General features: G+C 41.1%; 1 protein-coding gene across 4 annotated transcripts in view; it reads right to left on the bottom strand.

Annotated features, from left to right (window-relative positions):
• Positions 1–17,703, bottom strand: part of SAR1 (SUPPRESSOR OF AUXIN RESISTANCE1) — a 123,278-nt gene that overhangs the window by 84,491 nt on the left and 21,084 nt on the right. For 3 of the 4 annotated variants that reach the window (XR_015691280.1, XM_087681147.1, XM_087681145.1), the window contains exons 3-9: positions 16,943–17,207; positions 16,591–16,654; positions 16,334–16,494; positions 7,952–8,037; positions 7,766–7,873; positions 7,586–7,680; positions 6,558–6,681 (exon numbers count right to left, since the gene is read on the bottom strand). Coding sequence is in view for 3 of the 4 variants with exons in the window: in XM_087681147.1 (XP_087537273.1) it covers positions 6,558–6,681; positions 7,586–7,680; positions 7,766–7,873; positions 7,952–8,037; positions 16,334–16,494; positions 16,591–16,654; positions 16,943–17,207 (903 nt within the window). In the remaining variant the exon portion in view is untranslated. The remainder of the gene's footprint in view (positions 1–6,557; positions 6,682–7,585; positions 7,681–7,765; positions 7,874–7,951; positions 8,038–16,333; positions 16,495–16,590; positions 16,655–16,942; positions 17,208–17,703) is intronic. The other variant, XM_087681146.1, reaches the window with a different exon arrangement.

The raw sequence follows: 17,703 nt of genomic DNA, 5'->3' as shown, positions 1-17,703 counted from the left end.
CTTTTTTGCACCGTGGACAATTCAACTCTCATAAGCCACAACTTGGCCATCTTGCATAAGAACAGTCCCAATGCTGTTACCACATGCATCACACTGAACTACAAATGACTTCCTTAGATCGGGCAACACAAGCACATGATCTAAGTCATCTTTTCCTTCACCTTTTCAAATGCTGAAATTTCCACTATTCTCCGTCTAAATGACACATCCTTCTTCCGCAAAGCATGCAATGGAGATGCAATTTCAACAAACCCACATACATACTTCTTGCAGTAAGAATATAAACCCAAGAAGCTACAAATCTCATGCACATTTCTTAAAGATGGCCATGATCATATTGCCTCAACCTTTACAAGGTCCATGCGAATACCATCAGTCGATACAATATGCCCCAAAAAGTGAATTTCATGAAAAAAAAAATCACTTTTTTTATCATTGATAACCAAGCTATGCTCGCGCAATTCATTGAACATAATCTCCAAGTATCTTCTATAATCTATCTCATTCTTTGAATAGACAATCATGTCATCAAAGAAGGTGTCCACAAATCGTCTGTGGCCTAAAAATGTGATTGATCATCTAATTAAAAGTACCATGACCATTAGTAAGTCCAAAAGGCATAACAAAAAACTCATATAACCCAAAAGATAGCTTGAAAGTTGTCTTAGACACATCTTCTAGACCAACGCATATCTGATGATACCAACTGTTCAAATCTATACAGCTGAATATGACTGCCTCTTGCAATCTATCCATAACATCATCAATCCGAGGAATTGAAAAGTAATTTTTTATCGTGATCTTGTTCAAAGCACGATAATCAATGCACATACACCATAAACTATCATTTTTCTGCACTAAAAGCATTAGAGAACAAAAAGAAGATGAGGTGGGCTGAATCAACCCTTTTTCTAACAGCTCATTTATGTGACTCATAATCTCCTCTTATTGGGCTGCTTCCAAGAATATGATCTTTGCCATGATCTTCTAGCCTTTCACGCGGTAGCTACCCTAAAAGTGACTAAGAGAAGCCGTCAATATACATTTTCAAAACTAACATGTGACCTTTCTCTAACTTAGACATGTTTCCAACATTCTGACTATCATCTTTAAGCTTAGAAAAAACCAAGTACGTTGAAAGATGATTTTTCATTACTTTAGAAATGAAAGTTATAGATACAACAAGAACAAATTCATCTTTCAACTTTACATCAAGAGTCTCGTTCCCTTATGCTAAATAGTGATCTTCTGTGCAAGGCCCAATGTATTCGGGCATGGCTGGAAATGTGCAAAACCCTATGTATGGCAAATTTTGTTTGATGCTTGAAGCACAAAGCAACATGTTTGCTAATGGATCTACGCCCCCGAATGCTTATGGGGCTCAAGGAATGGGTGTTGGTCATGCAAATGCTCCATTCGGTGCACCCTTTTTGTAGGAGCTAGTGTATGACAACTTGACACCCAAAGGGGCAACAAAAGACTATGATGAGGGTGGAAAAGTAGTGAAGTTTGAGTCTTTCAACGGTGCACAAGATAGGCTGAAAGCTTTGACTTTCATTTAGTACTTTGATATAGCCTATTCAAGGGGGAACTTCACTGAGTCTTCAAAGATTTGAAAGACAGCCACTTTCTTGAAAGGGAATGCATTGCAATGGTGGTCCACTCTTTTAACGCAAGGTAGCGCATCGTCAACGTGGGTACAATTCAAGCAAATGTTTGCATCGAATTGGTTGACAAGTACCTTCTAGGTGGACATTATGACAACTTGGAATAAGCTGGATGCTAAGGAATGCAAGAATTTGGAGCAATATAAAAAGGAAATTCTAGGATGCATTGCTACTTGTTACTTCTTATCACCTCGTATGGCTTCATGAGCAAGTGGAAAAATATGTTTGTGGGCTGCCCAAGGGAATCAAGGATTTTTGCATTAAATCCACCGTGTCTAATATGTCTCAACTTATAGAGATTGCTGCTACAGCCAATGCTTTGCTGTGTGAGAAGGATTCGAGCTTCCTAGAGAGTAGGGAAAAGCCGAATAAAAAGTTGTTTAAGGTTGAGAAAAGGGGAAGATCTGAAAATCAGCTTGTGAAGAGGCCAAAACAGCAAAGACAGAGCTTGAAAACATTGAAACAATGTAGGGAATCCATTTCTGCAAATAAATGTTTTATTTGTGAATAGGAGGGTCATATTACAAGGGACTGTCCTAATAGGCAATGAGCTGGAAAATAACAAAGTCAGTGAGATTCTAAAGGAGAGAAACCCAAAACATCAATGGGATAGGTGCGTGAACTTGTTAGTGATCATCCCACTGATGATGCTTCTAAGTTCTGTAGAGCGTGGCGAAAAATTAGAGATCCGTATGCATTGATTCTTTGGGATAACTGTGCAAGAGCCAACTTCATCTCTGTAGACATGGCAGCCCATCTAGGCATCAAAGAGGGTTTGATAGGACCCATGGGAAAAGTTGGAAAGGCATGTAAAGGCCATGCAAATCCTATCACGGCACTCATTGAAAAGCTTTGGTTTCATATACAACAATACATGGACAACGAAGAGTTATTCATTGCTTCACTTGAGGATTGTCATGTATTGCTTGGTATGCCATGGTGTCTGCTACATACCATAGGGATTTGTGTTGTACATTCCCACATGTTCATGTCCAATCATAGTATGAAAAATTGTGCTTCCACCGAAGTATCCTGGCTGCCCCATCATAGCATGCATGTCCGAAATGTCCAAAATCCATTGGATTGGAACTTCCATGATGGCCTTGCATTTGCATTCCTTGCCCCATAGGTACCAACTGCTTCACTTCATTAGCATCTTTGGGAGCTTCAAATGAACGATTTGGCATTATCTTTAATGCACCTTGTTGTCTTGAAGGTGTCTTCTTGCTTTCCTTGTCCTTCTTCAAAGCATTCAAAAGTCGGGTAAATTGAGGATCCTTTGCCAATTCAACAAAGAGATTTGCTCCTGTTCTCATCCAATTCTTGAACTCATCATCAAATTTCTCTTCACTTTGCTGGTCATCAGTCTCATTATACCTTGAAGACCCTTCATCTTTCCCAACAACAACATTTTCCGCCTGTTGTCCATGATTTCAACCTTATCCAAGGTCAGGCATTGGACTTCCTTCATTCCCATGCGAACGTTCATATAGAGAGGCATCATCACTGCTGGAGTCCATATTGATGTAATTTCCAAACTGAGAGCAAAAATCAGCACTAGCACAAAGCTTTGGTTTGCAATCGAGTGTCTCAAGCCCACCAAATCAAGAGATTGAGTTGTGTCCTATCAATGGAACCATGAAACCAGACTTCCTTGTTGAAAAGGGTAATAATTCCCTGATTAAACACTTAATTACAACTATCAGCAAATGGACATAACTTAAAATGCACAAATTACCTAAATAATCTCGGACATTGAACACCCTATAGGCACCAATACTAGCACCCCTTTCGGTATTTCTTTAACTAGATTGCTAATGGAATGAGTACAAGCTGAGATTTACAATCTCCTTTGTTGTTCCAAAAGTCTCTTTGCTGCAGCAACAATCAGCAATCGATTCGGGCCAATTGCCCATTGTTTCTTCACCCAGGACTTACATGAATGGAACCTCCAACTAGCCAAACGCTACCCCAAATTACAATGCATGGGCTAGCATCTGAATTCCCTAACAATTACACCAATTTGAGGTGTTGAATTCAATATAAAATGCCTTCACCATTGGCACGGATTCAATGGTGGCTTTTAAACCCTAATTTCTGCAAAATTTTAGGATTTACAGTAGAGATCACTCTGTTCTCCACCAAATATAGCTGAGATCTGCTCAAAATGACTAAGAAATGTTAAGATCTCTTGAGAATGGATTGGAGAAGGCGACACAAAGCCAAGATGAAAAAGAAATCTGATTTTCTTCATGAGAAAACCCTAAATTCCGCCTATTGCCTACTCCAATCTGCATTTAATGCAATCATCTACCAACAAGCACCACCAAAATGCTATCACTTGATCAGCAATCCTATTGTTGGCCCCTATAAGGTGACTCCTTGTTATCCCCTACATGGTGAGGAGCCCCCAAATGGCAATCTTCTGCAGCAAATTGCTATTCTCTAATTAGAAAATCGACTAGCAACTCTCTCTCTCCCTCTCCCGAGCTGTAAACTAACTGAGTGGTTAAGACCCAACCCCCAAAAACGTTTTCTTAGTTTGTATGGGCATTTTTCCCAAGTGGTAACCTTCTAAACCCATTTTTTAGCATTATCCAACCATTTAATTAATTTTCAGAATTAAATAGTCCTGAAATTTAATTTCAACCCTTCTAACCCTACCCAAAATAAAATGTGCCCATCCATAATTAAATTGGCTAGGCCATTTGCAATCTAGTGTGGTCCCGAGCCTATATTGACCCTTAGACTAGCATTAATTAACTAATGCTAGTCTAAGATGTCACCATCAACACTTATTGGCCAAATAGCTATCCTAGGTTCAAAACCGACACCATCTAACCCACAAAGCCCAACTAGCATAACTTGTCACAACGTTTGTCTCTGCCACCCATTGCATCCTCGAGGTCCTTGGCCTCTTACCATGAAATAACTACCATGTACATCACATGTGCTAAATAACTTTACACATCTGATTAATAATTTAATCAAATGTATCAGCAAGATTAAAGCATCTCAAAATTTCACGCCCTTGTCACAAAGAACCCATGACAGTCATTACAAGCTGAAGAACCAACTAGGTACAAAGAGTGGACTCATTAGGTTCAACGCATTTCTATAAAGAGATCATATCAGTAATCAAGAAAAATAAAAGGATTGAAAGTATCAAGAGTGAGATAAGGATTGGTGGCTTCCCCACACGATGCAACAAGGAAAACCTTATCGTAAGTTTTGAGCAAGACATCATCTTGAAAACAGATGTACTAAAGCATAGTTAAACAAGGTTGTCCCATTCATAGACTTCAAGGATCCTATCCACCTTACCCCAAAGGGTACACAAGCCAAGGTTACATACATGGACAAGACAGATAAGGTAGAAGTTATGAAACAAACTAAGTTCTTACAAGGGACAAGAGTGTGAATTGCAAATGGGCTGAACCCCCTCCAACTCAAAAATCGACCGGTAGAAGTCGCCAAAGTTAGAGAGGCAAGAAGAATTGAAAAATTGACAGTATACAAAGCAAGAAAAGAAGTTATCGGAGATTTTCTACACTCTACCCCTCCAGAAGTAAATTCTATTGTGAGGTATTTCAGCTATCCTTTACACTTGTAATGAACCTTAATGTCTGTAATCAAAGCTTTCTTCAGTCGTAAAAGCTTAGAGTTTCCTCTTTTTTCATATTTCCTTGTTACTTTTATATGCCGACATGGTATTAATGCCCCAAAGTGGATTGTAATGAATTAGCTGATATGTCCTATAGGTCAATTTTGGCTTCCAAAGGATGCTAATCTCTTTCTCTCTCTCTCTCTCTCTCTCTCTCTCTCTCTCTCTCTCTCTCTCTTTGTGCACAAATTTATGACCTTTAGAATTCCTTAGTATCAAGTTCCAAATTCAAGGGAAATTACTTCATCATAATTTTCTGCCTTAATTGGGAGCACTTGATCTGCCCCAAAAGTTTGGGGTTGAAACAGGCAGAACTTTAGGGCATTTGGCAATTCAAATGGCCCTGAATTAGAGGTTAAAATGCCCCTAAACTTAGGGCCCAAATTTGAGGGATTTGGCAATTGAAATTCGGTCCACATAAGGGAGTCTTTGTTCAAGAAAAATTGGAGGCTGAAATATCTCCAGAATTTGGAGCATTTGGCAATTGAAATTGCCCACAAATTTGGAACATTCACAGCAGGGAAATCCTGGCAGAAATGATCCCCAAATTCTGGGCATCCATGGGATCTTTGCATCTTCAGCAACAACTTCACATATATAATAGAGCTGTTTATGAAGGTCTCCAAAGAAGCATGGGTAGTGCCAACAACCGCCACCGCTCCTCCCTCCCGCCAAAAAAAATTTAAGAAAAACAAAAATTTACCCATAGGCCAAATGAGATCTTCATCAAGAAGTGTTACCTAACATGAGACATCAGGAGAGACAAACCTCTCCATTCTAGGAAAAGCTCCGGACCCACTTGGAGACAACTACACTGCCATTAACCAATGGTAGATCCAGGACATCATCACCTGCGATAGGAGGTATTCACTAAGACACCTCACCCCAACATGGTGCAGCAGATAGCAACAGCAGCCCATGATATCGATAAAGAAGACAGGGCAGCCTTGCAATGCCATAGTTTTAGTCCTTGAGAGAGGATCATATAAGACGTGTTACTCATTAGTATTTTGCTTCGTAAACTTAGTTTTCGCTGTTTTTCAGTTCATCATCATGGTTTACATAGTTTTGTATTGGCATGTTCTAAAGTTTTCTATGCTCTATGATGAGAGGCTTAGGTCTCATAGGTGATCCTGGCCTTTTGCAGACCTCCCTCCCACCCCGCCCCCCCACACACACGCACATAAAAAGAAACAAAGGAGCAAGACTCATAGAAGCTCAAGTACCTTTGAATTTGACGTAGTGCTTTGCTGAAAAAGAACCAGATCTTCCCAATCATCTCCACGCTGTTGAAAAAGCTGATCTTCCAATTCCACCTCAAGAAGTTCACACAACTCCAGAGAGCCCTCTCTAAGAAATCATTTCAAACACAAGCTTCAATCATTGATAAAATCCAGTAGTGAGAAGGACAAACAAAAAGAAGACACATTATTTTATACAATGATCCTCGTCATTCCTTTCTTCTAAACCTTTTCACACTATAGCTTTTTTCTACATTTTCTGTCATCATTGCTTTCGTCTACAGCTCAGATGTGGTGTGATATGGCCTCTGCAAGACATCCAAATAGAATATCCCAAGTACTTGGTTGGTTCAATCAACCATCAATTGACAATAAGAAAAGCCTTGGCACTAGCCTGATTGGATGTTAACCATGTCTCTCCTGATGGAATGTAGATGCTAAGTCCCGACTTCCAAGAAACCTTTAGAGACAATCTTCAGTAGATTTTAGCAAAGTGTAAATTATTCAGATTCTTCCATATGATACGTAACTGCTTGTTATATACAGGCATACAAACTAATGCTCAGTTTCTCTCTCCTATACTTTTTCATTTCGTCCAAACATGTGCACACTCACAACAAGGGTCACTATCCCCTTCCAAACACTAGCTTGGTGCCATGTGACCCATGCACATGACAAGATCCTGGTAACACCAGGGATGACCATCGGAGTAGGACCATTGCACAAGAATCCCCCCTGAAAGAGCAAGACCATGGTGTGCTTCAAGTGCAGACAAACAGACTTGACCCTTCTCCATAGGAGAAACCCACAAACTGTAAGCATAAAACATCACAGACCCTCTCACTCTATTCAATTATTGATGTTTTATTTGTGTCACATCATTTTTTTTCCTTAGACATTCAGTATCAGAGCTATGGGCTCATCCAGAACAGCATAACTTATTCTTTTATACTAACCATTTTACACTACTGCATTTCTATACTTAAAAAATGCTGAGCAAAGAAGGCACTAACCCTTTTACACTACCATGTGTGAGCACATAGTTTCCATTGGCATCCTCAAGCTTCCAAAAAGAATCTGATAGCAGCTTCATATCCAACACCCTTCCCTGCCACTTAGAAGATGCCCTAAGTCACATTGCCAATAGCAGTCGAAACATGAGAAACTGTAGAACACAACAAAGATTAAAGGACCTGAGTAGAAGTAGCCTTTGATAGGAAAGTGATGGTAGATGGATTAGCTCCACTATCCAGTAGTCTCCATTGTAGTTCATATAGGTGGACAATGTCCATTTGAATCTCCTACATGAAAGGAAAATATTTGAGTAAAATCAATATGCAGGTAAAATTGTGTTACAATGGCACCAAGATAGTAATTACCTGCATACTCTGAAACAGAAAGGCAACTTTCCATGGTCCAGTCCTTGGACCGTGCTCTTGAACCCACATCCCTTTAGGTGTGAAACCTGTTGAAAAACACATTCTGAAATTTTACTACAAGTATCAAAAAGCCTAGTATTTGGACATTGGGTGGGGTTATCACATATTTCGATGTTACAAATGCAATGCTCCTCCCTCTTAAACAGCTACATTGCATAAGCTTGACTGAATTTCCAGCATAAATCAAGGTTGATTAAATAGGAACATCGAGGAGATCGGGTGGCTCTTCAAAAGCTATATTCCAACTCATTTGACTAGCACTAGCTGATGGTAAATCGATGCAATGTATACATGCCAGGAGGCATATTCCACGGTGGATTCCGTGAGTTTTTATTCCACGGTAGATTCCATGAGGTTTTGCGGTGGATTCCGTAAAACTATATTTATTTACCGGGGCTCGTACACAAGGTGGATTCCTTGTGCAAGAAGTTGACGGGGACGCCTGTCCTTTTCGGGCGTCATGTTAATTTAATGTGCATGTGGGTGATTTCATGGCGGGTGATTCCGCAAAATACATATTTAAATTTTGGACCACCCATTTGCTTTATTCTTTATTTGGACAAAAGCAAACACAAAAGCTAAAGCATGTTTATTGTAAAATTTGGGCTATTTTTGAGCTTTGAGATGAATAAATTTATAAATACATGCCTTGTGAAGCGCTCACATAAGGTATGGGGGGAGATTATACCCAATTGGCCTTTTCACCTCAGGTCGTGCAAGTCTATCTTCTTACTTTTTGAGTTTAAGTAGAGTTCTTTGTTCTTGGGGACCTTTGGGCTATTTTTGAGCTTTGAGATGAATAAATTTATAAATACATGCCTTGTGAAGCGCTCACACAAGGTATGTGGGGAGATTATACCCAATTGGTCTTTTCGCCTCAGATCGTGCAAGTCTATCTTCTTGCTTTTTGAGCTTAAGTAGAGTTCTTTGTTCTTGGGGACCTTCCAGCGCTTGTACGTACGCATCCAGCATCCGATTTGCGCACCAATTTGCATTTAAAGTTTCTTGCCTTGCCAGACACGGTTTAAAACCATTGGATGAAGAGCCCAAAAGGCTTGCAAAGTCATACAAGGTTTTCTCATTATAAGTATAAACGTGCAAAGGTGAGCATTATGAGACATTCCAAATCTAAGGAATATATCCAAAGGACCCTTAGGCCTGGTTGAGGACACAGCACTACAAAACTTGCATGGAACAAAAAGATTAAAGGGAAGAAGGAAAAAGAGACAGTAGCTTTTTTGGCCCAAGCAAAGGAAAAGAAAGGGAGCCCACACAGGGAGGGGCAAGGCAAAATATCACGCACCAGCCACACAACTATGAGAGGATGACTGTATAATGCAAGTGCTGCAGGGGGGCGGATTTGGGAGGAATTGCTCATAGGTGAGGGAAACAGAGCAGAAGGAGAAAGGCAGAATATGGCCCACCCAGCACATATGACACAAGAAAGCCAAGATTAATGCCTAACATAAGTCCTCACCAGAAAACCAAACAGGATTTGTACTGTTTGGATAGTTAAAGAATTTAGATCTCTCTTTTTCTTTTTTCTTTTTTGAAAAGTGACCATTTCAGCTTGAAGAAGGTGACTTCCTGCCCCTGCTTTTGCTTTAACCTCTTTCTCTCCTCTTCATCTACCACGCTTACTGCCTCCTCTTTCTCTAACTCTCTATTATAATCGTCTCTACTCCTCTCTCCTCCCTTCATCTACCTCAAGCCATCTTGTACAAGTGTGCAACAGGAGTTGCCTAGGGTCTGAATTCCAACAGTGCATTCAATGATAATGTGCACAAATGAGCAATGGGCTCCTTTTATAGGATCTAGACACTAAGACCCTAAACTGCTCACCCTCCAGCCATAGAGACAATGTTGGCTCACCACCAAGCCCAAGCCTATGCACAAGCATTGGTGTCCCATAACACCAAACCATCCTATACAAGTTTGTGAGAAAAGCTGCCTAGTGTTTGAATTCCAAGAGTGCATTCACTGATAATGAGCACAAATGAGCAATGGGTTCCTGTCATAGAACCTAGATACAAAGATCTTACAATGCCCTAACACATTCACACTATAGAACCTTTCACCTCACCCCACAATGCCATGAGCACATTCACACTATAGAACCCTTCACCTAACCCCACAATGCCATGAGCACATTCACACAAAACTGTCCAAACTATTAGTCGTGTTCACACCTAATGACCCTCAACGGCCAACGTTGCAAGTGCCCATCCATGATGTCCAATAATGTAACACTTCCACCCTTATGAATGAATGTTTTCCTCAGCAATATCCTTAAGGATGAAATAAGAAAGCGATTCTCCAGCAAGCATATTGACTCCCATGAACTCTCTCCCTAATAGTTCTTCCACTTGAACAACAAATTACAATGAGGAATTAAGCAATTCCACAAAGTTGCTTAGTCATGCTGGTCAAGAACCAAGACATGCTCAAATGGAAGGTGCAAATCATATCCTCCAAGTACAGGACTTCCACAATTTTAAAAATCAATCGACCTACCCCAAGCATTTTGTCAAATAGCTTACATGGGGTACCAATGAATGCAAATATCCTCAAGGTAAATCCAAGTAGGAGAACTAGTTTTCTTCATAATTTGGACTAATCTCCAATACCTTGAAGATTGACCAAAGGACCTACAAAGAGAGCTCTTATCGACATATTTCACATTGACACTCAAATGGTTGGACCCATTATCCTCCATGAGCCTTGTCTTGGCATAGAAACCTGACTCCACATCCTCAAACTTGTGGACCTTAACCCTACTAATGACACCACAAAAAACACATGGCCATCATAACCTTCTTAATATCACTTTGCTATACACACATCATTTTGTTTCTCTCTCTCACTCGCTAGAGCACCAAGCTACATTATAAAGACTTTAAGGAAAATGCACTTTTCATGAACCTTGGAAAACACTCAAGGATAACGCATTCCATATCCCCGTACAATAAATCAAACAATGAACACCACAATTTACAAACAGAGGAGCATGCTATTTATGCTCCACAGCACAGAAAACGTCCCATTTTCCAACTCGCACCACTTTCCACAACCGATACTGCTTTCTCCCCGAAGAAATATCTTTCACATTCCACAAAGCAATTTTCTTGATGGATCACAAATGAGAAAAACTACTGAGCCGGTGCTTTCCCTTTCCCTTTTACATCAATAGTCTTGGCAGCCTGGAATCTCTCCATTTCACCTCAAATAACATCAACAAGATCTACCCTCCGCAAGCCGGCAATGGAAGCATGGGAAGGGAAGTTCTGTTGCTGGGAGCGGAAAACATCCCGAGGAGGCACAAGCGTCCCACACGCATCAAAGCGCAAAGCAAAATCAAAAGGCCTTTTATCTTCTACTACCGGAGCACACACAGATTGGGGTTTCATATAAAACCCCCTTCCTCTACGTTGAAAGGTTTGAGTGATAGGGGGCGGCAGAGGATGGGCAAGAGTGGAGCGAGAATCATGTCTTGCATTACGACACACCACTGTAACCTAGGAATCCTCCTGAAGAGGCAAACTCCACCCAACCGCAAGCAAAGCACGCTCCCCATCACCATGGGAAATGTCCTTCTTGCCTTCATTACGACCAGGTTGGGAAAGCTACTCAGCATCAGCCATGGGCTTCTAAATCGTCCAACTGGTCACATCTGAAACAGTGTCCTGCAAAAGTACCTCGTTTCAACTCATACACCAATGTTTGTAACCCTGGAACCTCCAAACAAATCTTCGTCAAGCGAGGTTTCCCTGTATTCCGAAGCATGCATGCCCTATTCCAATTGCGGGAAGCCAGCCGAGGTTCCACCAAAACCTCCCCAATGGTTCCCAAAACCAAAGGGAGGAGTCTCCAGAGATGCGCAGGGAAATCCACCACCTCTACCCAAATTGGACATGCTTGTCTCAACACCTCTTGAAACTTAGCGATGGGCCTCCAAGGGACCACATGAACTAGTTGCACATCCATAAACAAAGGAATGTGTTGCATAATAAGAGCCCGTACTTCTGCAGAACCTCAAAGAACCCCTTCGAGCCATCATAAATCTCTTCCACCAAGGGGACCTACATACACCCTAAAACATCTTCGAAGTACTGTTCAAAACTGGAAAGCATAGAATGTAACCAAGCATGAATTCTGGTGATCAAAGGAGTCCTTCCAGTAAAATTAAATATGGCTGCCCTCTCATGGAAAGCAGCTATCGGTTGTAAAACCAGATCAGTTTCCATGACTGCAACTACTTGATCCCCATCCAGTAGTGCGTTAGCTTTATCCTCATTACGATGGACATAATCTAACATAAGATGATTGGCAGTGGCCAACATGAACTGTAAAGATCCATCGGGCTGTGAACACGAAACATGAACCTCTGGCTGAGACAAATTCGGACCCAAGTCCGGTTCTTTGACCAACATCCTACGACATTTGCCCATCTCTTCACTATCCTGCAATGGCCCAAGCTCATCAGCCAAGGAATCACCATCCAGATTGGCGAAGTCTTTGTCATTCCCTTGCCCAATCTGATGATAGAGAAAGGTCATATCGATGCCATTAGATTCCCGCAGATTAGCTATAGCATAACCAGATTCCGAACATAGAATTCTTTCTCTCCCTCTCGCTCTCTCTCTCTCTCACTCTTGCACTATACACAGGCAGGTCTGCTCTCATTATCGGTGCACAAGGGCAGATTGCACGTGTAATAGTGTCCGGTCCGCAGGCTCTAGATAAGGGCGCTCAGAGGATGTGCAGCAGACAGCGCAGGACAGCAGGTTGGTTACTGCCTGCGTGCATGAAGGCCGGCCACGCAAAGGCGGGGCAGAGCTGTCCCTTCACCTGAAGCAGGGACTGTGACTGAGGAGCAGATCTAAGCGAAACTCTGATCACCACAAGGACTATCGAAGTGGTGTTCATTCACAAAGCTATGACCATCAAGATCATCATTTAGATTGCCAAGATCATTACAAGAACGTGACATGGATTGTAAAACAAACCGTGACTAAGTTCCTTCCCAACCACCATCTTATCATTCTCTCCCTTTTTGACCTTTGGGATTTCATAACGGTCCATTTTTCCAACTGTCACCCAACATATCGTGGCCCCCATGTTGAAGCAACCTCGAGCTTAACAACTTTGTGGTAAAGGCTCAATACCAAAGCTTGATTTTTTCTTTTTTTGAGTTATGCAAATTCCATGCTCATGCATATAAGATGTACTTCTCTTCACTGGTTCCAAACATCCAAGAATCACATATTCCTCAAGTTAAAGCTTAAACAACTATCGCAAATTCTCCTATGATGAAGGACCAAAACACACAAATGGAGAAGATTCGGGATGACCTTACACCCCTTGGTAAGATTGTGTCTTCAAAGGACCTTGTTGTTACACTTCTTTTATATCTCCCATTATCAAAGAATGATGTATTCTACTTTAGTATTCTCACCCCTTGTACAAGGGACACTATCACTTAGGAGAACCTAGTTCTCATGGTGGTTGAGCAAAATGCATGTCACAAGAAAAGAGATTCTAGCTAACCAAATGCCAAAAGCCATGCCTTTGCAACATCATCTTCAAGTAAAGGATAAGCCAAGTAGAAGAAAGGGAAGAAGAAAATGTCCAAGACATAGGAGTCATCTTTAAACTCTAATACAAATTCAAAGAGGAAGTGAAAATATTATACCAAGTGTCCTCATTGTAAAGAGAGCTAGCACTCCGAGGAAAAATGTTGGAAGAAATATCCTCACCTTTGTCCAACGACGAAGAAAGAAGTTACATCATCTGAGCCTCCCTCCACCTCTACTTCCTAGTCTACACCAGCTATTGCTTATCAAAAGTCAATGTTTCGTCGCATCCATGAGATGGAGGAGCCTTCTTTGTCAATCTCAACTTCAAAGGGGCCTTGGCTCATTGTTAGCGGTACATGAAGTTATATAACTCCTTAAGGAGATTGGCTTCAAGATCTCTATTCATCCAAGGATACAATCATTGTTGATGACATTTCATCCATGTCTATTTATGGTATTAGCATCTTGTTGTTACTACCTAACCATCCAACCAACTCCATTTTGAAAGTCCTAGATGTTTCAAACTTAGGTTTCCATATCCTCTAAATTCATTCATCAAGTAAGTAATATTTATCCCAAATTCTTCTTCAAGGGCCATTCTTGCAAACAATTGGCAAGAGAAAGGACTATATAAGCTCCATTCCCCTTCAATTGTAAAGGGCCCTTACAAACGGTTTGCTATTGTTACACCCATTCTCAATTACGCACCACCCATCCCACAGCTTCTAAGGATGATATCGTTGATGCAACTGTGAATTCCTTAGCCCTTCGTGTTTCAAAGGGGGATTCCCTAGATTGTGAGGTTCTTTTTCAAGGATTGCAATCTCTTACGGGCCTTTCCTTCATGAAGCAACCTCTTTCCTCCATCATCGACCCACCATCTCTTGCCACTTGCATACCCATCTCCTGGTCCTTGGTCCTCAATGTTCATCTTTGGGAGGCCATCAGTTCATTTATAGGAATATTGCTAGTGAAACCGCAATTACATGCAAGGCATAAGACTAACTTGATTAATTGGAAACAAAGACAAGAAACCTAGCATGTCACAAAAGCCGAGCTCGAAGGATATTTGCTAGCCCTATTTGGCAAGTTATAGTGCCTTCAATAGCTTCTCACTATCATCTCTCAATTGGATAAAGGATTGGCTCACCCATTTCCAATTGGAGTCTTGTGAAATGATTTGTTCGAGGCTCCTCCAATCCCATTGGCCTATAGAGGCCTCTCATTGCATCAAGCTTTCATTCAGAGAGGGGATCTTACTCCTTGGCTAGCATTCTTCATCAATAGACTTCATTAACAGCGGCACTCCTACCATCCTAGAATTTATTCTTCCTTTGGCCTTCCGCCACATCCAAGATCTCGAAGGCCGTGTTGGTAGTCCTAAGTGTCATGTACAATCATCTCCTACTTCTGACCCTCAATCTGAGTTAGACAAGGATATAAGGAGCTCTAACATTGTGATCCTCTATTATTTTATGTTTTTTAGACACTTCCAATGGAGATGGTGCAAGTGCATTTCATTTTTGGTACAATGACCATTTTGGTCAATTGGGCAAGCGAACCTAGGCACCCGCATTTTGGGCCTAGCAAATTGCATACCACATTTTGGTCAACTGGGCAGGCCAACCCGAGCACCCACATTTTGGGCCTAGCAAATTATATACCAATTGTGGCATCAGTTTGCCTTTATAGGCAACTTGCCCCCTCAGTCCTATCATCCATCATCCAGCCATCATCCCCTTGCTTCCATCTGGCGCCCACACTAGCACTCACAATTGCGTGTTGGGGCTAATCATTTCAGCCTTGTACCATTCAATCATCAATCCATTTGCTCCTTCTTTTTCCTATGTTTCATTCAGTCTCCTTCTTCTGTATTTGCTACCTGTTCACCCTCCTTTTTGCTGCACATACTCACACTAGTAGCAATGGTCTCACGCACAATCCACTGCAGCCTTGGCTGCCTTAAATAGATAATGCCCTTTGAATAAGTCCCAAAAGCAAGGATCAAGCTATGGCTTTTGGTGGCACACTCATCATTTCACTGTTGCTATACATAACTTCTGTCTAGGATCCAACCTTTGCATCAACTGGACAAGGATGGGGATGCCAAAGGTTATGCTGATGGCTAGAATGATACAAAGCATATCAAACATAGTGCAAGATTTGTATGAGCAGAGCTCATTGCTGCTCCCATGGCAGTCAAGGCACTTCAGGTGGTCACATTCATCAGTTGTTTAGGGGAGCTCACTCTAGACACATACCCCTGGTTAGTACTGCACTTCTTTACAGAAGCTTGCAACAGGACACAACAGCTGCTTGTTTGCACAGTATACTGCATCCTTAGGTGACCATGTTTGCCTCCAAATAAATGCATTATCATGGCTCCAGCAATAGATGCATCCACAATCTGGTTTGCACAGTATAGTGCATCCTTTAGTGACCATGTCTGCCTCCAAATAAATGCATTACCATGGCTACAGCATAGAGGCACCCACCACGCAGCTCAGGCACACCCAGTTGCTCTCCTGTTATTATACAAACAGTGCACAGACAATATAATCTTCACATCTTCCATCAAAGCACGACAACAACCCAATCAAAAGAATAAAGATGGGAGAGTTCACTTCTTACATACGAGATTATTCTTGTCTAGCCATAAAATCTAAATAATTTCTTCCCAAACTAAACTGAGCAAACACAAAGAGTTCCAGCTATTTACAGGTGGATTTCAGTTTTGTAAGAAAACCTGATAAATCTGACTTAAGCAGGTTGAAACTCAAGAAGCGGGAGCGATCGCTGAGATCCCACAACCGAAACATCCAATCTTCATGAAGTGAAAAGAGGACCAATTTTTCTTGCAATTGTTGCATGCTTAAACATTGAACAGGACTTGATGTCTTGGTCCTGCTGGCAAAAACATGACTTAGAAGGAAAAGTTCAAATGAATGTTACAAGATCATGAAAACTACTGTTACAAAGTTGTAAACCAGTCTGCTCAAATACCTCGCAACCAGTCCCCAAAGGCGTGCCAGTCGAGCATCATTATCTTTCAATTCATAGCATAAGTCTGCATTTCCAACATACTCTTCAAATGAACACCCAGGTGACCATCAGAATCATACGACTGAACTTTCAGCTGATGTTCTTTGATTGGTATTAAAGTGCTAAAAAGGGAACTCATGCATCTCACACCTAACATGGTCCAAGCAAAGCCCCTAGGGTTAAGCTATGTACTATTTTCATGTTTTTAGTTCCCAACATTCGGTACATTTAACAACCTAAGGAATGACCACACTCCATGCCTTGATTAAAGAAAAAAATTCTAAACACCTCTTATACTACTTAAAGCAATTACCTTTGACATCTCCACTGATCTGCTCAAAAGGATAACACAAAATGGTGCCACTTTTGCCACCAATGCAAAAACAGCCTCTTAAAGCGGTAAATGCAGTGACCTGGTCTAGCCTTGCAAGATCCCCAGCAAGGGAGAGCTGAAATAGGTCTGACTTAGCAAGAGTTGAAGACTTCCTGTATATATAAAACCTCCTTATTTTGCATATGCAAATAGCACCAGACATGGTTATTGTGTATAGAGACATTGTGTCCTCCTCACCCTTCACCTGAATCCATAAACAAAGCAAACAAAAAATGTCTGAACATTTCAATGTTCAATTTCAATCAAGTAAAAGCAAGCTATGCATCACAGGATGAATTTCAGCTCTATCTAAAACCACCTTTCCCTTTTCACCTTTAAAAACAAATGTAAGGCTAGAAGATATACTTATTAGCACCCTTACACACAACTGGCATTAACAATATTATTACAAGATCTTGGATAATAGAAACACAAGACACAGCATAAGGGTGGGAAGAGCCCAACCTGTCACATAAAGATCATTCCTTGCATTTTCATGCAAGATAGTGAGTGATTTCTTGCCATAATTTCCAACGATTCAAAGCAAAAAACCATTTGTCTTGAACCACCACTTTACGCGTGCTGAGTTTCACAAGAGATTCAAGAAGGTTCTCTTGAAGTACACAAAAACATGCTTGGCTTATAATTTCTTGATGCTTAGTTGCCTAAGTACATGCAATGCTGCCTTCAGACCAATCTTC

The sequence above is a fragment of the Lygodium microphyllum genome, chromosome 7 (assembly GCF_053477565.2).
Source record: "Lygodium microphyllum isolate KBCC chromosome 7, Lygodium_microphyllum_v1.1.10, whole genome shotgun sequence".
In the NCBI taxonomy this organism is placed as follows: Eukaryota; Viridiplantae; Streptophyta; class Polypodiopsida; order Schizaeales; family Lygodiaceae; genus Lygodium; species Lygodium microphyllum.
The sequence above is the reverse complement of the archived record's forward strand: the minus strand, read 5'-3'. Positions and strand labels throughout refer to the sequence as shown.